Source organism: Xiphias gladius, chromosome 16 (assembly GCF_016859285.1).
Source record: "Xiphias gladius isolate SHS-SW01 ecotype Sanya breed wild chromosome 16, ASM1685928v1, whole genome shotgun sequence".
Lineage (NCBI taxonomy): Eukaryota > Metazoa > Chordata > Actinopteri > Istiophoriformes > Xiphiidae > Xiphias > Xiphias gladius.
This window is the reverse complement of record NC_053415.1, coordinates 16,164,883-16,191,827: the sequence shown is the minus strand read 5'-3', so window position 1 is coordinate 16,191,827 and position 26,945 is coordinate 16,164,883. Positions and strand designations below refer to the sequence as shown.

The window sequence follows — 26,945 nt, the reverse complement described above, 5'->3', positions numbered from 1 at the left end:
AGAAACTGCCATTCAAGGACGTCATCAGCTTTAGGGGGGCTTCTTGGCAGACTGTTGCTGTTTCTTTGGCAGCCTCTGTCTTTCCATCTGTGAGAGGAGGCTTTGCTGGGGCTTGACCTTCTGCGGACTGACAGTCTTTTGATAGGTGATGAGGGACTGGATGTTCTGGAGCAGGACATTGATCTCTGCACTCTTCTGCTGCAGATACCTCTGAAGCATGTCAGGCCCCAGCAGCGTGAGACCTTTACCTTGGTTTAGCTGTGACAGCAAGGAAATATAAAGCAAAGCGGAATCAATGATACTACTCTACACTCCTGCTATTGCCCCAAATTAATACTAATACCACGAGCCACATTAACTTACTTTCAGTTTTGCCCCTACATTAAGCTGTACACTGTGTTTGCTAAAGGTGAAAGTGATGGAGATTCAATGCGGATGTTGAGGTGAGGACCCAGTGTCAGGCAAACGGGCTGGTTGGGCGGAGCATGAACATGATGCTTATTGTCCAGCCAGCTCCACTGTTTCTTCAAATTTCCTGTGTCACTGCAGTGGGTGCCTCCCCAAGGAGTCAGACTCACCCTTATAAAGAGAAGCAGCTTGTGAACAATAAGCCCCTCGGGGGTTTATTGTCTCACCCAGACAGGTTTTCATTTCTGTCTGCTATCAATTTGATCAAATATTAGAGTAAACTTGAAATGCTTCTTCAGAGAACTGGTGGTGATAGAATAGATTTTGATTTCAAAATAATTTGCTGATTGTATAGCATAATATTTACACCAATGAAATATTAGGGAGGATTAAACAATCAATCATACCAAATACAGCCATTGTTGTGATAACAGGTAGCCTGTCCCCTGGTTGTGAAAACTGCCTGAATGCGAGGCTGCTGGGGTTTGTTTTCCAAGACCACCACACAAGACCAGTCAGCTGATTGGGCAGCAGATACAAGAATAGCAAGCCTCCCTGATGGAAAGCTTTAAAATATGATTAAGGAGAACAATCAAACATTGAATATTCATGGTAAATAATGCAAAGCTATGGTAAATCTTCAGTTAGATTCCCCTTACAGGATACCACACCTGCCCAGTTCCGTCTGAAATCATCACAATAAATGTTTGACCACTGTCGTAGTGTTTGACAAGCGGTGTCATACTCTGCTGAACCAAACACATTTATTAATTGACGTAGGGCTTGTATACTGTTCAGCTGTAGTCATGATAGGGCCTGCTACAACCTTGACTGTGAAAAACATTTGTGATTTGAACATATGACAATACCTTCAGTCCCGCATTTTTTCCATTGAAAGAGAAAATCTTTTCAGAATCCATGATTTCTCTATCAGGGAATGAAGCTTCCTCCTTGGCTGTCCAAGCATCATCTGAGAGTCGATTATGTAGGGTGGTGTGCAGTTGTTCTGTAATATAGTTAAAGGTGTCGTGACATGGATGAAACAAAGGGAAAGATAAGTACGTACAGTATAATCCGCATGTGATACTGCATCTGTCAGTGGTAGATAGTGTGTGTAACCTGCTTTAGGGGGTCTGATGATCTGAACACCCTTCCGATTCCAAACCCTCCAACCTGCAGTGTATCATGGAAGATCAGCATCAGAGCATCAGAGATTCAATGGCATAGACATTTTAATTTGAAAACCATTTACTGGTGGAAGCAAATAATGGACAAGGGCAATCCTGACCTTTGATCTTTCTGCATCGCTGGCTCTCTATCAGTCACGGTTTCTTTAGTGATGACCATGGCACCCTTCGGCAAAATCTCTGATAGCTCCCATGCTTTCTCACAGCAGAAAAACTGCCACAAAGACAGAGAGAGAGAGAAAAAGCCTAGTGCAACTGTAGAAATGCTGCAAAATTCGATATTTTGGTTATGTGCAAATTTTAATTGTTACTCATCTGCTATAGAAGCAAATAACTGCCTATCTGTAAAGACTAACCAGAATTTATAGCACTGAGATATTTTACTTTGAAAGCCATCCATCTGAATTCGTGTGGTTTGAGTTTTTCAGTCGGTATTTTCAAGTGGTTCTTGGAAAACCTTGATTTTACAGAGTTCGCAAATTCAGACAGGAAATTCAAGCATCATTCACAAGTATTACAAAAATCAGTATTCTACTAGCTCAAATTCACCGAGTCACATTCGCAAATACAAATCTAAGTGATATAAAACAATCAGGTCACTCCCACTGGTTTGGGTAACCAAGTATTGTATTTTAGGCAGGTCAGCAGCAATAGAAAACAAGTCCTCCGGGGACCATGAATGTCTATTCAGTCTGGACCAAAGAACCGACACTGGAAAAACACCCTCAATTCAGATAGTCGGTTTTTGTGGTTAAATATTCAAATGCTATAAATTCAGTGGCATTTAAATGTCCATATTAACTATCCAGTAGTGATTACATTTCACAATTACTTCTTCTTATAAGCTTCACATTATTAAACCAATTATTTCCTTCCATAATCATCCCAACTCCAAGCTGCATACATTGACACTGAGAATGAACCAAATCACATTTCTGTTTTTCAGTTCATTCAGTTTTTATTAAGCCTGAGCATGTCACCATATTAACTGTACTGTAACGTTATCAGAATAGACGCTTTTATTTCTTTCCAGTATCCAAATATTCCAGTTAATGAGGTATTCAAAAACCATGTTACTGCCTGGCATGTTTTAAAACAAGCAGCAGTAGTGACAGGCAAGTTTTGATATAAGACAAACACAGACTAATTGCTTGTTCCACTAATAAATTTGTATTTATACCAAAAGAGGAAAAAGAGCAGTTTAAAAGTGGCATTTCCTGCCGCACCATGTCCTGATGAGTTAAAGACTCTTCACTTTCTCCTTGGCAGGTTGCAGGAGTTTGGGGAGTTTCCTTGTTGAGCGAATCCAAAACTTCATTATCTAGGGATATCTCCAAGACAGACTTCATGTTTTTAGGAATGCTCTGAAGAGAGAGAAAAAAAAACAAAAGAAAAACAAAGACACTTCATAATTTATTAAATTCTTTGAGGTCTTTAGCTTGTGCTTCATGAATAAATCAAAACCTTGGAACTCCCTGTCTCTGGATACCATGTCACATCATCTTTCACTAGATAAAACTTACATTGTGACAAGGATAGACAAGGCTATGAAAACTCATATTCAGTATTTCTTCGGCAAAGAAAAATCTCTAAAACACACAAAATGACCTTATGTATGTTAATTTCATCAACTCATCATTTGTCTAAGGCTTTGCTACAGAGTGCATTTCAAATGTTAGTTTATTTACATAAAAATAATCATTTCAGAGAAATCTTTCCGGGTCTGACTGTCCTTTTTACTTTCTAAAGGACATTTATCACTCCAATTGAGAGAGTGATTTTACAAACTAGAATACCATGGTATATACCCCAATTCAACATGCTCATCTGCTCAGATGTCAGCCCCAAATTCTTCAAAAAAAATAAATAAAAAATAAATATATTTATCATTTACCAGTCAAGGTCAGAGATTCATAATAAGCTTGAAATGTGAAGAAACTGTGACTCGACTGCAATCTTCCTCACGTCTCCGGTCAGTCTGCGTACCAACGCTGCTTCTGGTGACGACCCTCCCATCGAATGCAGGGATCTCCAGGTATTCATGAGAGCTTACACTGGAACCGGTTCTTCATTATCAGCCTAATAAGTCCAAATATGCACAGTGGATGGATGCAATAAGTCAAGCACCTATACAATATGATACAATGCAATACTACTGCCCTGCAATAACTACTACCTACTGTATGGGATGCATAACATTCATTTTTTGAGATTTAATCAGATAGGTGCTCATTCACCTACATGTTTGAAGTAGAATTAACAAACTTTTTTTTTTTACGTTGATCAAAAGAACACCTACAACGGATTCATATATACAACCTTTCTATTTTTTTTCCATCCTTTAAAGGTGAGACAATATCACATGTAAGCAAGATGTTTATTATCTGCCTTGGATCTCCATTAGTTGCACTGCTTATTATCTACTGTTCCTAATCCTGTTATGAAAATCTCCGTCAATCGGTGGCAATTCTTTCCTAACCTATTTTTGTTTACAAGTCCAGGATTTGTTGTTGAATCCGTCTCAGTTGATATCTCTGGTGAGTCACTTTTTTGCATCCTCTTTGACTCATTGTCAAACAGAGGTTTGCAGAGAGACGACAAATAAATAAAACGTTTTGAAGCAAATAGAGTGGTCAAATAAAAACAGCATGTTTTTCTGCTAGTGTATCAGAGCAACCATAGAACAATAAGCAATCGTTTCTATGGTAAATATATCAAGAGAAAGGTCTTCAAAATCCACCTCTTTTATATGATCTCTTTTCTTCTATAGTTCTCACAATTGCTATAACAGTCATTACATTACATTGAAATACTACATATCTTATTGTATACCGTAATGTAACGTAACATAATAAATAGTTTTATTTATCAGTTAACTTCATACAAAGTACAGCAAACTGAAAACGTCATTGTTGCAGGACTCCTTGTCTCTCTTCTTCTTGTCTCTGAAGATAGGTCTTTCTGAATCTGGTTGTGTGTTTGGGCTTGTGGAGAAGGAGGGAGAGAGGATATTCCTATCTCTGTAGCATGTTTTCACAATCTGCATATGCCATACACCCACGGTCAGTGGCCGTATGAGCTCAATAATTTAAACTGCTGGGAATAACACTAATTAACAGTCTTCCAGTGGGCCATATATAGTAACTAGATAATGGAAATAAATTATTACAGTGTTCTGCGCTTGACTAGAACACTAGACTAGTTATAGGACATTATAAGAATGTTGCCATTATCTACAAGTAAATTGGAAATGCATTGAAATGAAAATCACGATTGATTCTTTTCAGTGCATATGTACTCTAAGGACCTTTAACACAACATGATTATGGTGATTGAAAAGCCTATGGGATCTGTTTTGCATTAATAAGGGATGCTACTAACATGGTTAATGTATCAAGAGAATCCTGCTGACTCATTTTGATATGGCGTGTACCACAAAACTGTCTGAACAGGCTTTGCAGCTTTTGTCATATGTTATCCTGCTCTGTCTTTTACAGCATTTACTTCCTCTACAAAGTCCACTAGATAACAACATTAAAGTGAAAAAAAAGTTGGTAGAGTGAAAAGGTCATGAGATGTTTGAGTTTTTGATGAAATGGATTGAAAAATAATTACTTTTAATTGAAGTCAAGCATGCAGATTTATAGGCAACATGGACAATGTTTCAACAGACTAGAGAGGAAGAGCAAACATTGAAATGTGCTTCAGACTCTGTATCTATACCTGCTTGTTGGTGAGCTTTGTAACCACAAAGCGTTCTCTCAAATGCAATTTAGCCTTTGCAAATACAGTTTGTAAGTAACTAACTTGATCTCACGCCAGTTTTCTCAAGGGATCCAAATGAAGCCTTGCTTTTTGCCAATAGTAAGTGCAGAGAAAGGATTTGATGGCAGATGACCAGTTACTATTACCAATGTTTGGTGTTTATCAGTTACTGGTTGCCATATAAATGTCAAGTAATCCCTAGTGAGATAGGATGGGAGGTGTGGGAGAGGTGGGATGTGATAGAGAGATGCATGGGGGTAGACTGTATATGTTAAAAGCTGTGTATTTGTGGTGTATTGTCTGTTTGCTGTTGCTGCTGACCTTTTTTTTTTTTTCTTATAAAGTACAAATTATGTATGTTCAACTTGTGCTTTTCGATTTGGAAAACCAAGGACAATAACTACCTGCAAAATCAAATCAGGTGTTGCAAATATTTGGTGTCCTGAAATGTTGACAGTCTTGGTCACACTGAGGAGGAAAGGAAGAGTATTAACTGCATTTCACAAGTTTTTCAGTCAGCATTCAGTTCTGTGGTGTACTGTTTTGTCTTTCATAAAAAGCTGGGTTTCCTCCCTAAGTTTTTTATTCTTCTCCTGCTGGATTTCTCTTCAAATTTGATCTTGGCAGGAGATTTTTTACAATGAACTGATTTCTAAAGTTTACTGAAATGTCTGCATTGGCACTCCATTTGATTCAGTCTTCCATCTTTTTCTATAAAACTCAAACCATTTACGGTATGAATGTAACTGTGAGTGACTATAAGCACCAGATACTCAAGAGATTTAAAATAATATAAGGCTATAAACTGTAACACTGCCATAAATGATATCAGCATTTGCCAATTCTTTATTTCTGTCTTAATTTACATGGGCCTTTATCTTCTCGGGTGATTTCTCCTTTTTCATTTGCCTGCTAAGCTGCTGCGTCTGGGCAATGAAATGGTAATGTGGCTTAATGTTGTGCAGATTTGCAGAGTGGTGGGACATGCAGGTCTGCATCTGGCCAAGCAGAGAGTAAATCTCTGAGCTCTTCATTTGGATATATCTCTCCAGAACATCTTGCCCCAGCTTGTCATGGCTCTCTGGACAAATGAGCTGCATAAAAAGAAAAAAAAGAACATGTCCCTTTTCAAATCTGTTCTCTTTTCTGCGCACATATTGCAAAATAATGATTGCTGTCATTTGCTGCATATAGTTTGAGATGGACATTCCTATATCGTTCATGTAGAGAAGACAAAGAGAAACACTTCCAGTAAATCACAGAATGCACAATTTTTAGTGCATTTATCATTACCTACCTTAAGCTTTGACCCCACACTGAAACGCAAAGTGTTTTCCTGATGTGCGAAGGTGACGTACATGCGCTCTTGTGAATGTATGCACACGCTGATGTGTGGGCCCAGGGGGAAGTTACATGTGGGTCAAAATACAACCTATTCCGCCTTAAATCTCCTGTCTCACTGAAGCATAGTCCTCCAACAGGGGTCAGATTCAACCTTCAGATACACCATAGAGATCAGAGAAGGGGTTGGTTGAAATGTCTTTTAATAAACCTAAGATGTCTTAACCCTTTAATACAAAAGGTACAGTTGAATTGGGTTTTGAAATGTAATGACACTTATATTTGAGTTTTAATTTACTAATTGAATTAAAATAATAATTTAACAGTTTGGGGAATGCACTTATTTGATTATTAGCGTAGAATTAGATGAGAAGACTGATACAACTCTCATTTTTATTGGTTACCTGTATCTGGAGGTAACAAAGGCTTGGCTTTTATACGCTTTTGTTTTTTTTTACGGATTAAACAAACAACATATAAGCTGCTAATTAGTGAGTTTTAGATGTGCTGGTAAAGAAAAATTTTGCCTCCTGCAGGCTGGCCGTTTCCCCTTGTATCCAGTCTTTATGCCAAGCTAAGCTAAATAGCCTGCATATTTACCATACAGACATGAGAGCAATCAATTTTCTCATCTAACTGTCCACCAGAAAGCAAATAAACATATCAAACATTAACATGTCAAACTGTTTCTCTAAGGCCTTGTTTTAGGGAGAACTTTGTTTAATTCCTTATAACACTTACTAACAGTTATATTTATAAAAGCTATCAACAATTATCATATCATTCCATGGGATGGTAGCATGTGGAGTGGCCTTTATGTGTAAAAATGGCTTTGATGCTGGGTGTTATGCCGTTGTCCTCCAAGATTATGTAAGTGAAGTCAGCAGCTTCTGCAGAGGATATTATAATGGCTGCCTTCCCAGAAGGATAACTTTGTCTATTAAGTACAATTAACACCGTGCAAACCTCTCATCAAAGGGAACAACTGTGTACCCTCTCATTAGTACTTTGACCCAATCCTTGATCCTCCACTTTGAGCACTGCTTAAAAGGATACAAAACATTACCCGTTCCATCTGGAGACAAGGTGAGAAAACATTTCCCATTTTTGTAGAACTTCTTAATTACTTCCTTTATCTCTGACACAAAATAGTCAAGTAATTTATTACTTCAAACATACCCACACTGATGATAAAACCTATTCTGGTTTAGGAGAGACCATGGCAACAACAAGGTCAATGAACAAACCTTTGGCTCGCCAGCGGTCTCCTCTTGTAGTGTAAACATCTATGTGAGGGATATGAGGCTCATCATTGATGTAGGGTTCTCTTTTGACAGCCTGTAGGAGGTTTTCTGTTTGAGCACAATGTGGCCTGAGCAGTCAAAGGAGAATATCCTTTTAATTGATATTTTGTCAACAAGAAGCGTGAAAGACGGCACACTTTGTATCTTCACCATTTGTACTAATTTGTCTAGACTAGGGCCCCAGGTTGCATACTTACTCCTTATTCAAGGTTTCTTTTTTCTGTTTTCTCTGGAGTTGCAAACGTCTCCACCCACATTAAAAACTGACCAAGTTATTTTCTGAAATGTGCGATGCAGTGCCAGAACTTTAGGGGCACATTGAGAATCAAATTCAGGTGCCACCTCATTATTCTGCCACCGTAAACACAAAGAAAAAGGGAGCTTCATTATGGCATGCAATGTTGTACGATTAATATATACAGTATGCAATACAGTACAATCAGTTACATATGTTGCCAGCAGCATCCCTACCAACATATAAAAATCAATGCAGGTACATTTTTTTAAAGCAGTTGAGGAGATAGAGCATGCACGTTAATCACCTCTGCCTTGCTTACGCTTTAGTGGCTTCCCTCTCCTCCTCTCTTATGATGGGTGCATGAGGATTCACATCAATTTTTTCTATCCGACTCCTTCTGTGCCAGGTTTATTTTCTCTCTTCCAGGATGAGCTCCCTCATTTGTTTTCCTTGTTCACAACAAAAGAGCTGAATAAAAGAAAATTTCAACATTATGCATTTCTTTTTTTTACAACTGCCATGAACCCACCACCTATGGAGATGATTCTGTCTTCCTGGAAAGGTTATCTGAACAGTCATTATTACAAATTAATGTATTTTGAATTTCTTGTCGGAGGTAAACAAGCTACACTCACCCTCTCAAAGTTGGTTTTATTTTCCAGTATTTCACAGTGTATGAAGGGCTGTCAGAACTGCTGGCAATAGTCACACTGAGCAAGATGCACATTTTGTTTAGATTCACCCTCTGGAACCTGCAGTGCAACAAAGAACAGATTCACAATTACCTCTCCAACTCTGATATTATAGCCTCCGCATGCTGCTATTACTGTGGGAAAATGAATGAGGCCATCACTGTCATTTCCCGGCACTATGGGAAATAATAGAGACACTGGCCGAAGTCAAAGGTACCTTTTGAGCAATTTGTTTTGGCTCTGGCTTGTATGCTATGAGACGAGGCAGACCCACACGAGGTATATCATACTCCTTCTCTGACATCTTCTCATCCTCTGTCGCCTGATGTGAATATAAGAAACCAAGACATGTATACTGTAGATCCATGGGTGCAAGCTACATAATGTATAACCTCTATCACCTTTGAAATGATCTACATAAAAAGGCTTTACAGGTCTACACCATATGGATTCTTCAGCCCTTTGAGACAAATTTGGAAAATTATGGGCTATAGAAATGAAAATGACCTGACTTGACTTGAGTATGCATAACCCACATTTTTTTCCAGGAGCAGGCTACCTCTGAAGAATCAAGGACAGCGTCCATGCTCACCCACCTCTGCCTGCAACAACTGGGGATCATCCGTTTCCTTTTGAACTGCACAAGAGTGAAATAATTAGGAGTTTGACAGATGTCTAAGTCATGAGAGGCAAGATGGGGCAGGAATTGGTGACCCCTTAGCACCCAAACTGATGACATAGCTTACCTTGACAGCTGAAATAGAGGCACTGCTCCACCCACTCCCAATCTGTCTGGGTCTGAGAGCTCGCCAGAGTAATGAATCTTCCATCCAGCGCGCGTACCTCCATGAACTTTGGTGAGACCGGACTGCTCAGGAGACAGAGACAGGAGACAAAGAATTACAGCAATTACAGCTTCACCTGAACAACTTTATTCTTCTTAGAGCTGCATTAATTGATTGTTTGGTCTCCTGGGGGCAGAGGAACTCCTTAACAAGCTAAAAAAAAAAAATTACACATATTACTGTATTAAAAAGTTGTTTTGGCTAATATGCAAGTAAACAGTTGCCTACTGACACATTCATCAGGCATGGAGCAACATTAGCAATACTTACATTACACTATTCACTCTCTTTTCAGCTTTGTTTCACTCTCATTCAACTCTTAAGAAAGTATCTTGTTGTTTAGATAGTATTTGTGGACCAGCTAGTTGCTAACATTGTCAATCTGCCATTTGGTGCTGGGTAGGCAGAATACTTTTATATTTTCTGAGCTTTTTGGTGTAAACTGCTGCTTGCCTAGTTGAAATTAGCTGACAAGGTAAGACCCTAGAGCTGCTAAGAAGCTTAAGTACACGTGGTCATTAATTGCAATGTTGACATAAAACATATTGATTAGTGGAGCTTCATGGCGTCAGTGTAGCCCTGATATAAACTGGTGGCTTGTCCTGCGCATACCACTCACCTAGGGCATACTGGGATATAAATTATTTTGATTGATAACCATAAGCAAGCCAAATAAGTCGGAGAAGTAATTCCAGTTAGGGCTAGCTAGGTAAATTACAGAATTGTCACATTCAAGGTTGGAGTTTACAGTTATTTTTCTCCTAAAGCCAGTGTGATAACCCAAGTGTTTTGAGACTGAATAACATTCACATTTTCGACCACCTTTATCCATCGGAGGGGGTGACTGCCAATTGTACTAAACCCAACCATCCATGTTTTCAAATTAAACTGCATTCAGTACAACTTTGCCACTGCTGAATAGGCTTCAGTGAGCACTACACATAAATTGACAGCAGTGGCGATGATTTGATTTTTTTGTATTCTTTTTTCAGGATAAAAAGCTTTTTAACCACTTTGACCAGCTTGACTAACATAAACCAAAGGCAAAGCATCACATACTGGTTTCAGATAAACTTTACAGCATTTTAAAATAAAAATGTGGATAAAACCCAGCAGCAACTACGAAAATACAGTAGGAGATTAAACTTCAACAGTGAACAATGTAGGTCAATGATATGGTCATTAAAAAGACTCACTGTGATTTCTTAAGGGAATGCTATTTGAATATTATTGCGTCTGTTAGCCAGGCTGCTGTAAATTACAATTCCTTACAGTTTTTTTTTTTTTTCTAGATGATGTACTTGAGCATCTTGGTTCTGTCCAATGGCCTGGATGGAAGAGAAAAAAAAGTTGTATGTAGATCCTAATATATATGTCTAGAATATATAGACAGCCTAGCTGTGAACAGTTTTCATACTGTTTCATATCCAACTCAACCAACTCACTTTTCTTAATCAGTTGTTCTTGTGGAAATGTGTCGGCACATCGTTTCTCAAGGTCATTTGTTGCTAGTGAAACAAAGATTTGAGTGTTTAAAAGAGAAATGGAGTAGTTGTCAGGTAGGATATTACCAATGGGATCTTTCTGGTCGTCAGTTGTCTTGTGCTCCTCCGGGCCCTTCAGGTTGTCATAAAGCTGCTGTGGGGAGAAGTCACCTTCTTTATGTCTCTCAGGAGATGCAGAGGCAGAATCTCTCTGGTAGGAGGGAGACTGACTCATGTTTTAAAAACGTGAGATGACAACTAAAGAAAAATCTCCAGAGGACACTGACTGAATAATGCACGGTTCCATCAGTATCATTTTTGTTATTGTTCAAGTGCAGTTGCCCGGCACTAGCTGTGCTTCAGGCTCATGCACATCCAAAATGTCATGTAGTTACAGAAGACAGTTTTCCAGTTCCCATTACATTCGCTGATGATGACTTAGTGATAGAAGTTTTGTGGCTGTAAGCAAAAAAAATCTCTTACTTCACTTAAATAGACATTTTTCTACATTTCGATTTTCTGTGGGAGCTTTATGTCAAACAAGAAAATGGCCAACTTTTTAGTGAAAGAGGAGGAAACAACTGTAACATAATATCCCTACTGAATCCTATAAAATGATATCACTCTGTGGAAACAGACAATAGCCTTCAACACCACCCTTTCATTCAGGTTGATGCATCTAGGGAAGTAATTATAGTCACTACTGACAGATCGATGACTAATGCTGACAGCGATACCTTAGTCTATAAAACCCCGATTTCCCTCTGCTGGGTTCTAAAATTTATAGCAGGCAAAGCAACAAAGAATAGTTCTTTGTGATTATCATAGGGTCTATTTTGTAGGTATTACAGAGACTCATTTCATGCAGAGTTTGTATGAGTACATCTAAAGGTAAGCTGGCATAATTCACTGTATCATACTGTATCAGTGCTGTTAATGTATTACTGTTGTGGTTGGATCAGTAAATTACATGAATCCTTTACATCACCTAAATGCTTTGCTGTAAATCTCAAAGCTGAGGTGCTGTGCTAATTATTTTCACTCTCATTTTCAATCCAGTGCTGGCATAAACATTTCAAGGCCTTTTGAGGAAGTCATCAACAATGTGGACCGTGGCTCTTGCTCTTTGTTTCGGAAATATTCTCATCAGGGGAGAGGCGAGTGATCAGCATTCAGAGCCATTCCCTGTAACTGAACTCTCTGAAATGGCCTCCCCTGGTTTTGTAATACTGGAAAAACAGAAATCCAACAGCTCAATCCATCCACCCCAAGTAGCAGGACCAAAAACACCACTCCCTCCTATGTGCTTAGAGTCAGCTGGAATCAGAGACACCTTCAAATATGTCAATACCGTGGTCTCTCTGCTTGTGTTTGTCATTGGAATAGTGGGAAATTCAGCCTTACTGAAAATAATATATGGAAACAAATGCATGAGAAGTGGACCTAACATCCTCATTGCGAGTCTTGCTTTGGGTGATCTAATCCACATTGTGATAGACATTCCAATCAACGCGTACAGAGTGAGTTATTCAACTCATGGTGACCAATTACAGTGAGAAAAAAATGTTGCACCTTCTCTGTACTTTCTACCCATTTTAAAACTTTAATCTTAGTTTGAATTGATTGTGGGTGTTTTTTTTTCTTTTTTGTTTTTGTTTAACTGAAATTGTCCTTTGTTTTTGTGTTTCAGCTCGTGGCAGAAGATTGGCCATTTGGTTTAATACTATGCAAACTTGTCCCCTTCATACAGAAAACCTCTGTTGGAGTTACTGTGTTGAGCCTATGTGGTTTGAGTGTTGACAGGTAAAGATATAAGCGGCGCTGTCCTGTGGCCTACAAGAAAATTGTATTTTCTGGCTACTATCTGTATTCCATCAAGGAGACAAATTTGTTTAGCATTAGCCCTTCAAATGTTCTTTAACCGAAAAATGTATCATTGTTACAGACAAAAAGTCATAACATTTTCCAATTGATTTTGCAGATACCGAGCTGTAGTATCCTGGAATCGAATCAAAGGCATCGGGGTTTCAGCGTGGACAGCAATCGAAATAACTCTGATATGGGTTATTTCTATCCTGCTGGCTGTGCCTGAAGTTGTCGGCTTTGATATGATAACAATGAACTATAGAGACAAGCTTCTGAGAATATGCCTGCTTCATCCCATTCAAACCACACAGCTCATGCAGGTAATGTAATTGTCTCCACTCAGTGCAACAGGATGAAATACAGATCAACATGTGTTTGATTTGATTGTATTTTGATATACAACATACAGTAATATTTCTAACTGTTGAAAGGATATATAATTATTTCTCCCAAATTCAACCAACAGATACTAACACATTGTTGTAGATGTCCTTGTGTGTCTCAAATATTGTTTTATGCATGCTTTGGTCATCATGTCATCTGTGGCACTGACTGATTATGGGCTTCTGTCGTGTTTAACCAACAGTTCTATAAATCAGTGAAGGACTGGTGGCTCTTTGGCTTCTACTTTTGCATGCCACTGACTTGGACCGCCGCCTTCTACACACTCATGACCAGGAAAATGCTGAAAAAGACTCAGCACACATTAAGCAACCACACCAAGCAGGTTATTAATTGAACTTCTACCTTTAAACACATTTCACAAGTTTTTTGGCATATTCCCCATTTCTAAGTTTAACAAACATTTTATTTTTGATTATATCTTTTCTTTTAAAGAGACTAGAAGTCGCAAAAACTGTCTTCTGCTTGGTGATTGTGTTTGCGCTGTGTTGGTTGCCTCTATACCTCAGCAGAATCTTGAAATTAACCATATATGATGAGAAAGATCCTAATAGGTGTCAACTGCTGAGGTGAGCATTAAGAGTTTTTCATTGTTCATTACCTGGTGTGTGCTCTTTCGTGTGATTCACCTAATCTTTATGCTCCTTTTTCAGTATCTTTCTTGTCCTGGACTATTTTGGCATTAATATGGCATCACTCAACTCGTGCATCAACCCTATTGCATTGTACACAGTCAGCAAAACATTCCAGAGATGTTTTAAGGTAAGATTTACTGTCATTCTCTTGTTGCAGTTCCTATGTATGGCACTATTCAATTTTAGACAAAGCTGGGTGGGGGTGAAAACAATTTGAACCACAATGGATGAGCTATCATATGTGTCATTGAGGACATATGGAGTCATGTCTATTAAATGGCCAGACTGGAGCAAGAGATGACCTGAGGGGATAATAAGTGAAAATGGTCTGGAAAAACATTGTCAGAGAAAAAAAAAAAACACTCGGCAATGTACCAGACAGTCTGTCACTGAATCACAGTGATGTGTTATGAGGAAGAAGCAAACATAGCTTCAAGGCAGTTTTCAAGGGAAGAAATTCAAAAGCCTTTATTGTATTACTAGCTCAGAAAGAGATATCTAAAACATACTTTGATTTCTTTTGGCTATCATCAGGTTTTTTCACACCACAGTGCACGAAGAGCTACTTTTCTTCTGCAATGGTGGTTTTTGTAAAATATTTATATATAAACTCATATACTCTTTTCTCTTTAAGATATCCTTTCTACTTCAATTAAAAGAAATTTTAATTTCAACATGTCTCTACACAGAGAAATAAAAGAAAATTGTTTTATATTATCCCCTCTCTGAATTAATGAAGGCTTTATACATTGGATCATTAATAAAAGACATGCAACATGAGCAAGACTGCCTTACACTTCCATTATTCTATGAAAACTCCACACATAAATAGATTTTCTAATGAGCCATTTTCTCCTTGCGAAGCTGATCGTAAATGTGTTTTGTCCGCCGACCGAATGTCTTTGTGTGTGTGGTCCTTCAGGCGTGTCTGTGCGGTTGGTGTCTACCTCTTCAAGCTGTTACCCACGACGAGGTGCAGTCTGTTTCGAAGTCCAGAATTGAGGATCAAGCCCCGGAGCAGAACAGCAACATCAAAGCTCACAAGCAGACTTCCACACCTCTACCTGAGTAGGAGAACACTTTACCGTGTTAACAAAACTCACGTGGAACTGTGAAAATACTTTGTGAGTTCAGTACTTCTTTATTAAATATATATTGGGCTATCAAAGCAGGTGCCAAAGCTGCTCTGTTGGTAGCTTGGCAACCTTGATGTGCTGTCCTAATAATATAAAATGCCTTGTGAATAACATGCAGCACTGTCTTTTTTTACTGCTGTCGTCAGTTGAACATCTGCTTTGGCATGAGCAACCTGGAGTCAGACTGTTCAGACTATTTGCCCCCAGGGTTTGACTCACTCCCAACCATTACATCAGATTTTACCTAGTACCTATCCTGTATCATGCATCACAGTTCTCAAATCACTGTTTTGGGCACGATGTTAACCTGGCACCCATCAGCTGAAATCTTGTCATGGCATAGTGCCTGCATATATATTATTTTGATTCTGTTTCTGGATTCTGCAAAGATACTGTACCGCAGGAAATCAAGCAAACGGGAATTCTAAATCACGGCAGTGGGTTTTAGGGGGTACGGTGTATTATTAGCACTTAAATGTGTGTTTTCATCTCTGTTAAGGCTCATACATACACAACAGCCAAAGAGTTTATCGCGATCCTTTCATTCTCGAACCTTGAGAAACATATCAAATTGGTGCCACAAGTAGATTCTGTCTCTGCCGCTGAATGACTGATTGATGGTGGCCTATTTTTAATGCATTGTTAAATGTGTAATGCATGGAGACACTTTATAAAAGACCTGAGAGTGGGGAAGAAGGAAAACGAAGATGACAGAATGAGGTCAGGAGGAGAGAGGGATGGGAGGAGGGGGGGGGAGATGAGCACCTGATAGGTCTTCCTGTCACAGGACAAGGCAAGCACAAATAGAGCGCTGTTCTTCCAGCTAATGCTGTATCAGTCGACAAAACTGTCTTGATGCTGTGTGCTGGAATGCCTATTAAAAGTTTATCTTGTCTAGGTAAAAAATACAACTCTCAACTCTTTGCACAGATTCAGTAGTTTTTCTGAATAAAAAGGGTGTGAATACTTGTAATGTTTGTGATGCTTGTACAGAAGAGAATCGTATCTTAACGACTTTGTGATATTTATATAAAGCTAATTAAAGGTTCAGGTAAAGTATTGTATATCGCTCATATTAAACGTTCATCTTATGCTGCTTTTCATTATTTTCAAGCAAGTCCAGTATAAAAACAAATGCAGAGAAAATACCTTATTTAAACCCTAGTTAACTGAAACCCTACAATCAATTAAGGAGCCAGATAAAAATACAGTTAAACTTTTTAGTTTTAAATACAACAATGTTTATAAAAAATGCCAACTTCATTTTATATCATGATTTTTTCATATCGTTGCCATTGTGCAAATAGCTCTTGGCACATCAAATAGAGAGCACAAGGAAATGCTGGTTCCAGATCACATCACATCAGTCCAGCAGTCTGCCATCTTTATGTACCTAATTGATTGTCCTTGCTGTCCTCAACGTATGTACAGTAGATGGAGTAAACAACAGCTAGAATCAGGTTCAGGTTTGTTATTATGACAGATTCAGGGGCAAGAATTAATATGATCCTTTTAAATGTTTGTGTGTACCTATATCATAGTCCTCAAAACTCATGAATCATGTAACATTTAAACGTCATCTTATATTTAAGTTATACTGTAATGACAAATTTGAGCCATCTGACTCAAAATGTGTTTGTTTGTGATTAGGGATGCCAAAAATATGTTTCAAGAGAACAGAGAAAGTAAAATGCGTGCTTTCCAGCCCACACAATCATATTGCCTGCTGTGCTACACATTTGTGCACCTCTCTGTTCTGACATAAGAGAGACAGCTTTGACTGTTGGATACAACAGCGTTGGACAGGATATGGTAGTTCAATGTCCTCAATTACGCTGAAGCCAATTGCATACATGGCAACGTAGATGGCTCAATTCGTATTTGTACAGTTAACTGACTTGATGGAAATCCGAGGTTTACATATTGCAGCAACACACTTCATCAGACACTTCTGTCATATACTAATTTGTGTCAAATGCAGTCAAATGCTCCAGTGTCCTTTGTTAATGTTAATGCCAGCAGATAATCAACAAATGGTGCAGTGTTATCGTGTCCCCAGCAGTAAAAGCTCACAACTGCCAGAAGACATTGACACAATCATGCGCGGGTATCCAGAGAAGGGTGACGTCAGTGTCAACATCAGCGAGAGAGCGGGTGTCTGAGACCTTCTTTAGTAATCTCTGTACACACAAGGCTCAGATAGGGCTCCCCACGGTGCTGCCCAGACTCCCCAGACTGTGGATTTAATTAAACAGTGTGAAATTAATTAATCAGTGGGGTAGCAGGTAAAAGGACTTCTCACTGGAACTGCTCACACAACCAAGACAAGCATTTCATGTGCGGTGACAGTTATTAATTTGCTGTATGTTTGATTATAGTGTTTCTATATAGAGATGCTGAAAAATTCTGGGAGATTAAAAAGCTTGGCATGCGAAAAAAGTCATGCAAATTATCAAAATAACAGCTCCCGAAAATCAAAGTGTAAACCTGTGTTTGATCTGTTCTATCAATTAATTAAAAATTTCAGTTCTGTATAATAATGTGGTGCAAATTAGATGGAAATGAGATAAAATATTCATTTAGTTATCTGGGGAATCTGCCTGGAGGGCTTTTTAGTCTTCAGTCTGGCTCAAAATGCTGTCCATATGGCAATTATGTACAGTAGTGTTGCAGGAGGATTGGTCTGATGCCTACTGGCAGAGAGGAGCCTGCCTGTGACAAACTGCTGCTAGGATCTGATGTGAGTTGAGGGAGATAATGAGGCTGTTGTAAGCCTTAAGTATAGAGCCTGCCCCCAGGGTGGCATATCTAAGCACTCAGGCTCCCTCATTGTTGCATGTGCTGCGGATTAAAAACACATTTACTTTTTTCTTCATAAACTTTGTCACTACTTCCTGCTGCTCTTTGGACAACTTCTGCTTTCATGTGGCAAGCCTTTTGACATTGCTTTGTGGAGGAGGTGATTTTTTTTTTTTTTTTTTTTTTTACAGTTTGTAGATGTGAAGTCTTGATTTGATTCTGCTTTGAGCTATCTATAGCTCTTTTTAAGCACCCCACCGGAGGATGTGTATGTTCTGGGGTTCGTCCTTGGATTGCTGAAGTTTTGAAAAATGCCACATTTTGATAGAAAATCTTTAATATTGCTCCCATTGTCAAAGGCTTTTCAAATTAAATTTTTCTGATCGGGTAAATACAATTATATGGGTGAGGTAGGATAATTCATGTTGTTGATTATACAGTGTCCTCTCACAGAGCCCATGCCTGCTGTGTTATGAAGATAACTGCCCTCCTCTTGTGAGGAACTCTTGACACTCACTGCAGGTTGGATGCCTCCACCACTGTCACATATACAGTGTGTCTCAAGGAAAACAATAGCGCAAATTTCACCTCTGTGTCCATTTTAGACCTACACCACACTACAGGTTTTTTTATTTGAGTGTAACGAGGACACCATGCAACCAAGTGCAATACACAGAAAAAAAAACAAACCCTGCAGTTGTGTGCAGATTAATTGAGTCAGCCAGGAGAATTGCTATAGTGTTTCATTACATAGAAAGTGTAATTCACTGATTGCAGGCAGTTCTATAGACAATATTTACTGTTTTAAATTGGTGAAATAAACAAGATGGAGATTGTTGTGGAAGATTTTCTACAAAAGACTGAACACAATTAAACACACAAAACACTGATAGGTTTAAAGTGAAATATATCACCAAAAGTGAATTAATGATAAACCAACTTTTCCCTCACAAGATCTTTATACAACACCAGCAGGCATTTAATTAATGGCCATTTGGGGCATGCCTACTAAATAGGAGGATGAGAGAGAGGGAGAGTGAGAGAGGGAAAGAAAAAAAGAGAGAGATTGAAGCGGACACTCCAGCCAATGGCAACGAAACTTCAGAGAGACCTGCAAATGGCAGGGGCAGAGTCAGACTACTGGGCAGAGCTGCAAGTGTTCATTCAACCATGGGATTAAAAAGCATTTAAGACCCCCCCCCCCCCCCCCCGCCTTCGTTCAGCCATGTTCTTTCTGACCATTCAGGAGAAAAGAAAAAACAAATATTCTGTGCCTTGGTTGTTATCACCAGTGCAAAACTGTGGGTTACACGTTTTTCACAACGCCAGCAACTATAAACGTATTGCAGTGCTTTCTTGCAGAAAAACATAATGAGCTAGCCTAAAAGGGTTTCTGTGTTCTGGTTAAGGTGCAAAATGGACTGTCACTACTGTTTATTTCATTCATGTCTGGATGTAATGGAAAACATGCAATCAAATGTAGGACATGTTTACTAGAGTGGTTCGCTTCACACTTCTATTCACACTTGTAATGCCTCTTGGCCAACTACAGGCAAATTTATGACAGGCTATTGACGTATATATAGAGAGAGTGCTTGTGAGTGCATGGGCTTGATTAGCACAAATCCATGCCACAAAATGTTTGTGCCAAGAGGACGTTGGTGAAAAAGCTTTTGATTCAGTGGTCACCAGAGCACCACAGCACCCTGCCTGCCTATGCTTGTTTTGATGGGCAATGATGAAAGCACAGGTGGATGCGAGAAAGCTCCCCCTGCTGCAGACTCCTCATCTGCGGTTTCCTATTAGCACAGGAGTGGAGGTTTGCAGTCTGGCTGCTGGGCACAGTGGGTCAGTGCTCACAAAGGTCTGTTTGTTCCCTGGCCTGCAGGGCTCCCAGGGTAAGCTTGGTTCCAGAGGGGAGACAAACAAAAAGGCACTACTGTCTCACACACTGAAGCTGCTCTCCAACACATTCGTCTTTTCTACTCAACGGGGGTGCATTTCTGTTCTTAGGAGAGGAATGGTAAAAGGAAACAAGTTTTTTAGAAACAGGGCCTCGGGATAACAAAACTGCTGTTGTTCTGAGCTATGTATTTTTTCTCAGTTTAAATGCCATTTTGAGTTGTTGCTTGTGGTGATGTGTTTTTTTCCTTTTTGCTTTGTGCTTCTCTTCTCCTTTTGTCTAGCATTGACTCAGAGCTCTTTGTCTTGTGCAGCTGTATCAACATATTCTGAGTGAAACCCAAGGAAACCACCGACAGCAACAGGCACATAACACATCATATTTAAATTCCAGCTGCAGCTACTAACTTCAGAGATTACACAGTGCATTCAGAAAGTATTTCGACCCCTTCACTTTTTTCGCATTTTGTTATGTTGCAGCCTTATGTTAAAATTCATTTCTTCCCTCATCAATTTACACATTTATTAAAAAGGAAAAACTGAAATATCACAATGACATAAGTATTCAGACCCTTTTTCTTAGCACCTTTGTCTTCTTTGGTATGACGTGACAAGCTTTGCACATCTGGATTTGGGGATTTTCTGCCATTCTCTGCAGATCATCTGAAGCTCTGTCAGGTTGGATGGGCAGCCATTTTCAGGTCTCTCCTGAAATGTTCGACTAGGTTCAAGTCAGGGCTCTGGCTGGGCCACTCAAGGACATTGACAGAATTGTCTCTGAGCCACTCCTGCCTTGTCTCGGCTGTGTGTTTATGGTCATTGTCCTGTTGGAAGGTTAACCTTCGGCCCAGTCCGTGATCCTGAGCGCTCTGGACCAGGTTTTCATTAAGGATATCTCTGTACTTTGCTCCATTCAGCTTTCCTGCCGCTGCAAAACACCCCCACAGCAGATGCTGCCACCACCATGCTTCACTGTTGGGATGTTATTGGGCAGTTGATGAGCGGTGCCTGGTTTCCTCCAAACATGACACTTAGAATTGAGGACAAACAGTTCAGTCTTGGTATCATTAGACCAGAGAATCTTGTTTCTCACAATCTCCAGGTCCTTTGGGTGGTTTTTGCTAACTCCAAGCAGCTTTCATGTGTCTTTCACTGAAGAGAGGCTTCTGTCTGCGTATTCTTCCGTAAAGCCCAGATCGGTGGAGTTCTGCAGTGATGGTTGTCTTTCTGGGCATTTCCTCCATATCCACACAGGATCTCTGGAGCTTGGCCAGAGTGACCATCGGGTACTTGGTCACCTCGCTCATCAAGGCCCTTCTACCTGATTGCTCAGTCTGGCCGGGTGACCAGCTCTGGGAACAATCCTGGTTTTTCCAAACTTCTTCCATTGAAGAATTATAGAGGCCACTGTGCTCTTGGGAACCTTCAATGCAGCAGAATTTTGTTTTGTGGCCTTCCCCAGATCTCCACCTCGATACAATCCTGTCTCTGATCTCTGCAGGCAGTTCCTTTGACCTCATGGCTTGGTTTTTGCTCTGATATGCATCGTCAGCTGTGAGACCTTATATAGACAGGTGTGTGCCTTTCCAACCAATTGAATTTTATCACAGCTGGACTCTAATCAAGCTGTAGAAACATCTCAAAGAAGATCAAAAGAAATGGGAGGCACGTGAGGTAAGTGACATTTCAAGTGTCATAGCAAAGGGTCTGAATACTTATGTTGGAGTGATATTTCAGTAATCACTTTTTAATATGCAAAAAAATTCTAAAATTCTGTTTCCGCTTTGTCATTATGGGGTATTGAGTGTAGATTGATGAGGGAAAAACTGAATTTAAATGATTTTAGCATAAGGCTGCAACATAACAAGATGCGAAAAAAATGAAGGGGTCGGAATACTTTCTGAATGCACTGTTTAACTGTGGCTGGTGTAACTAAGGTACCAAAATGTGTTTCAATTAATGAACAGTTTCAAGGTTTCTTTTACGCCCATACACAATGTCTGGGATTTCTAAAGATGAAGTAATGTGTAGGAAACTCTTATGGCTGCTGTTAGATCAGACATTCAGTGTTGTGCAGCAATCTGCAGTCCAAGTATAACTCCATTATTGAGGGGACTTTAAAATGGGAGCTGTGTGACACACAGCGGGATGATTTAGTTTAATGACCATGGCAGTGACAGCGCTGTGATGGAAATTGGACTCCCCCTGCAAATTTACATCACTTGAGGGTACTTGGGGCTCTTTTAGCGGCTGCACTCCAGAGCACGAGCCATCAGGAGGTCCTGGATATGTCATGCTTGTCACCTTCCTTTAAGTGCATCTGCAGACGTGGGAGAGGGATTAATATTATATAGCCTACGGAAGCACAGTGGCCGTCTTATCAGCACTGCAGATGTGATAAGCACCTCTACCCCCATGAAAACCAGGAAAAGATCTCCAAGCAAAGAGACAAGGATCTCTTTGTGTTGTTTCCTCACACTGCTTCAGAGTCTCAATGTGGTTTTAGTGGCAGATATGGTGCAATTTCACATCTGTTGTAATTTGATGTGCCTGGATCACCCTCTGTGAAATCGTCTTGATCGCAACATGGCTCCTTTCAATTATTTAGAAAGTTGGCATCTGGCTTTGGAGATAGTAATCTGATTTCTTTTGATTTTGAGGTTTTCAGAATGGCCTGCGACATAAGTCCCAATAACAGCTGTGCAAGAAAGCCTGTCTCAGTGATCATGTTATTTGGTAGCTTAGCATCGACACTCTTCCTCCTTTCATACAAAAAAATACTGATTTATTTATTTAATAAAAATGTCACTTTTATGGAAATATTTTCCATCATTGCCATGACACTCATCTCACGTTACATCACATCAATGCAGATGTCAGTGTGCACAAATGCATTGCCCTCAAACTGATTCTGAGCTTTGAATGGAAGTTATGGCAACCATTGCTGTCACTTTGGTTTTATCAGAAATGTACGCAGTGGAACCATGGAAACAATATGTGACACACACACACACACACACACACACAAAAACCTCCCAGCTACATCAAAGCCAGCATATACTGTAATTAGAATTTATTGAAGCCTATTCAGTCAGAAAAGGTACATGATCTGCTGAGCCTTTGGATTCAGTCCCATACCCTCCATTAAACACAGTACAGTGCATTAAGCCTTGGTATTACATGATGCAAAAATTAATGTGCTCATTTGTGAGTCTATCGCTGCAAAATAGGAATATGGCATATATGTATTCCAGTTTAACTGTATGTAAAGAGGCAGCGTATGCCCAAACAGAAAGCACCTGTTTACAGGTAAAATATATATTTTAAATATATATATATATATAGTGTGTCAGTTAGCATAAGTATAGTATAGATAATCATACATCACGATCTGCATTTCATGTTAACAGGTGTAGCTCTGACAGTATTTAACATCAAAGTGAGAAAATAAATATCTGCATGCATATCTGAACAGGAGCTGCAAATTTAGAGACCTTTGGGGTCTTTGGGGGAAAAAATAAAAGATATGTTCCCACACAAATGTAGCGTGTTTTCTTACACAACACCTAAAATGCGTGCCACCCACCAGCGGCAAGGCATAATGACTCGGCAAGCTACCTGGCATCCTCTGTAGTTGTAGGGCCAAGGCCAGTAGCCACGCAGAGGCTCGCATATTCTCTGACAGTGAGTGTAGCTGCGTTGGCATTCTGAGCAGCAGATCCCCTGGTGGTCTAACATGGTGTCAAAGGTCACGGCGTTGTCCTCTCTGGCCCCTACGCTGCGCTGCAGTTTTGAAGCAATGTTAATTTTTAAGAGCAGTCTTTTTTTTTTTTTTTTTTTTTTTTTGTTGAAACTTACACACATTTGCAATTCAAATGTTTTCAAAAACTTCTCATCCTCCCAGACATGTGACTCCATTTCTCTTAGGCAACATGAATTTTCATAACCAGTGGGAATTTTCACTTCAGTTCATAAGTTCATCAGCTGGGAATGGCAGCTTTTACCCCAGTGACCTGTAATTAAATCTACTAATATGGCACCTCCCCAACAGCAGCAGCAGTATATACCACCCCAGCTAAAGAAAGACTAAATCCAGGTTAACACATTTCCACACCATATACTTCTATTTCTGTGAGAATACATTTTTAACAAGGCTGGCGACTTAAGGATGGTGTTATGTAGTCATCTGTAAAACTGTTGACAAAACAGAGAAACTTCACTTCATAATGTTACTTTAAGGGTTGCTTCAGGCCTCGGTATCTGCCTCTTGATAGTTAATAAAAAATTCACCAGCTCTGGAGTCTTGTTTATCATAAACAGTGTTGTTGATGAAGCTGGTACTCACATGATAGGGGTTTTCGGGATTGTATGCTGACCCTGCAGTTGACTGTGCCCCTTCCTCTTCCTCCACGACTCTGGAGGTGTCGCCCTCTGCGTGACTCACCGGGTCCCTCTCCTCAGAAGCTGCCTCAATCCCCTCAGTGTTAAACTGCCGTTTGGCTCGCTGTGTGTCTCTCTTTCTCCTTTCCCCATCTGTTACAACAGCCACAAGAGACGAGAGTATTGGGTCAACATCCACAAGACGCCATACATGTCCTTAGAGCTCAATCCTACATAGCTGGGTCTGTCTCAGATGTCCTGAATAATTAAATTAGCAGCAGTGATATCAGACAGTCTTGCATATTTCAAGATCATTCTTTTTTAATACAAGACTGCAGCCTTTTTTGGTGTATGACTCCAAATGTGTATGTTATGACTCCAAATGCGTATGTTCAAGATGTTCAACTGTTTCACCAACTTTTCAGACAAGACTATATTTTATAACTGTGTCGACAATAAGCAGGGCAATCAAAACCAAGGTTTGACTAAACTATGAAGAAATGTACAATAATTCACATGGACCTGACCGTGCTGCATGCTAGTAGGGCACTTTTCCTAGAATCTTTGGGATGGAATGGATTAATAAATAGTAGACAGAAAGAAGAGAAGAAGACAACCTTTAGGGTAGGTAGGTTTGAGCCAGTAAATGGGAAGTTCCCCACAAAGACCCAGGATTTTGTTGCTCAGAAAACTGGTGTCCTTTAGTGGCTGCTCTCCTGCGACCCATATGAGGGTCTCCTCATCAAACCTCACTGGCATTAATTCATCTGTCTGGCAAGGGAAAAAAAAAATATATATATATATATATACATATCCTCGAATTACTCAGATGGAGAAAGAAATTACAGTGTTTGCAGCTGCCAAAATATCTTCTGCTTTCCTTTAACACTGTAATGTTTTTTCTCTCTCCAATTTGGAATGTTCTGTATGAAGTAGTTTGCATATACCAGGTCAAACATCAGCGAGTCTTTGTTGTGAGCTTCCATGTGTGGAAGGTTGGCTTTGATTTGGGATTTTATGTAGCACTTGTCTCCCCCAGAGAAGCGGATTCCAGTTATTCCCTGCACCAAATCACAGAGATGCCATGTTTACACTCACAGCTTTGCTACTTTGCTAAACACACAGAAAAAAAGTCTCAGCTGAACTACCTCAGGAAGAGAGAACAAGGACAGACTCACTCACAATTTGAAAGTCGTGAATCTCCACAGCCTCCTCAGCTCCACTCCCAGTTTTAAATCTCTCCAGGTTGTTGTCAGAATCAATTTCCACGGAGCCCTCCCTCACCTCCCCATTGATGTTCATACTGTAACGAACATTATAAACCTGGCAGCAATCAAAGTGGGATGTTACAATGTCTGATTAGTCAAGTTATGTAAATCACACTGTAGCAAAGACAAAAGAAGTGAGACACAGAAATAAACAAGCTTTTTACTACTTGTACTATTCCCCTGCACAATATTTCTGATGTTTTTTTCTCTGACAGAAATCCTGCGTAGTTTTAGCACACTGAGAATTTGAGCAAAGCACCACAGGAGATGCTATTGCAGACCTTGAAGGGGATGTTTGCCCCACAGGTGAGCTCATTAGGACACAAATAAACATAGCACTAGTTCTTATAAGATGAAGGTAGAGTTACAGGAACAATTTATGTATGTATTGCAAACAGACTTAAAGATGTAATTTCACAGTCTGAACTGTGATAGTTATTTATTGGGCATCTCAGTCATTAACATAAATATCTCTCATGACAGTGTCAAGAAATTACAAACAATCAGGCCTGTAGTCAAATTTTTGTAATCTGTGGGTCTGTTTCCCACCAATAGCATCCTCCTCACATTCACTTTCAGATATTTATCATTGAAGGGGGACTGTAAAACTACAGCATAGTCCTTTGCAGACACTTACATTTTTATCACTGACTTTCCACAGGTAGAGAGCAGCCATGGATGCGCACAGCATTAACACGGCACCAACAATAAGAACCCCAGCTCCAAATCTCAGGAGGCGACCGACTGTAGCAGAGGTAGGCGTGCTGGGTGTGCTTTGTCCCTTAAAGTTCATAGCGAGCAAATTAAGAAATGACGCACACTGAACAGAGTCTACTTTTTTTTTTTTTTAACATGTCACAGATGTCAATTATATTTCTAATCAAAAACTTGTTAAGGCTGTCTTACCAGAGGTGTGCAGGGTTCAAAACAGCCGTATCCATCAGTGGTATTTTGGACTTTTTCCATATTCTCTCTCATGATGTCCTCTAGAATTCCTTCTCTAGTACTGTTCTGTTCTTCTCTTTGGAGAATCAGGTTATCCACCAGAAGGCTATTTGACGCTCGGGTGTGAATGACGTACAGTTGATATAAATTCTTTGAGCTAAATTCTTCATCTGAATGTTACCTGTAGGTCCAGGTTGCCTAAGGCAAGGTGGCCATCCTGTGGTACCAAACTAAAACAAGACTTCTGAAACAGCTCAGAGCTCATCAGAGATTGGCTGGTGTCATGTGTTACAAGCACCGATGCAGAGGCTGGGAGAAAGGTTGTTGTCTAACCTTTCAGTCAGTGAT

At 39.7% G+C, this 26,945-nt stretch overlaps 2 protein-coding genes and 1 pseudogene across 2 annotated transcripts; 1 reads left to right on the top strand and 2 right to left on the bottom strand.

Moving 5' to 3' along the window:
- Positions 1-30: 30 nt before the first annotated feature.
- Positions 31-11,499, bottom strand: LOC120801658 (annotated as a pseudogene).
- Positions 11,500-12,367: 868 nt separating this feature from the next.
- LOC120801604 (endothelin receptor type B-like) lies at positions 12,368-15,239 on the top strand. The gene is made up of 7 exons (XM_040148757.1): positions 12,368-12,784; positions 12,955-13,067; positions 13,246-13,450; positions 13,717-13,857; positions 13,968-14,101; positions 14,186-14,294; positions 15,090-15,239. The coding sequence occupies exons 1-7, from the start codon at positions 12,368-12,370 to the stop codon at positions 15,237-15,239; spliced, it is 1,269 nt and encodes a 422-aa protein (XP_040004691.1).
- An 8,320-nt stretch (positions 15,240-23,559) lies between these two features.
- LOC120801657 (leukocyte cell-derived chemotaxin 1-like) lies at positions 23,560-26,445 on the bottom strand. The gene is made up of 6 exons (XM_040148827.1): positions 26,290-26,445; positions 25,567-25,707; positions 25,332-25,445; positions 25,002-25,155; positions 24,350-24,537; positions 23,560-23,787 (listed from the first exon to the last, which is right to left on the bottom strand). Exons 1-6 carry the CDS (start codon positions 26,443-26,445, stop codon positions 23,560-23,562), a joined length of 981 nt encoding a protein of 326 aa, XP_040004761.1.
- Positions 26,446-26,945: the final 500 nt, after the last annotated feature.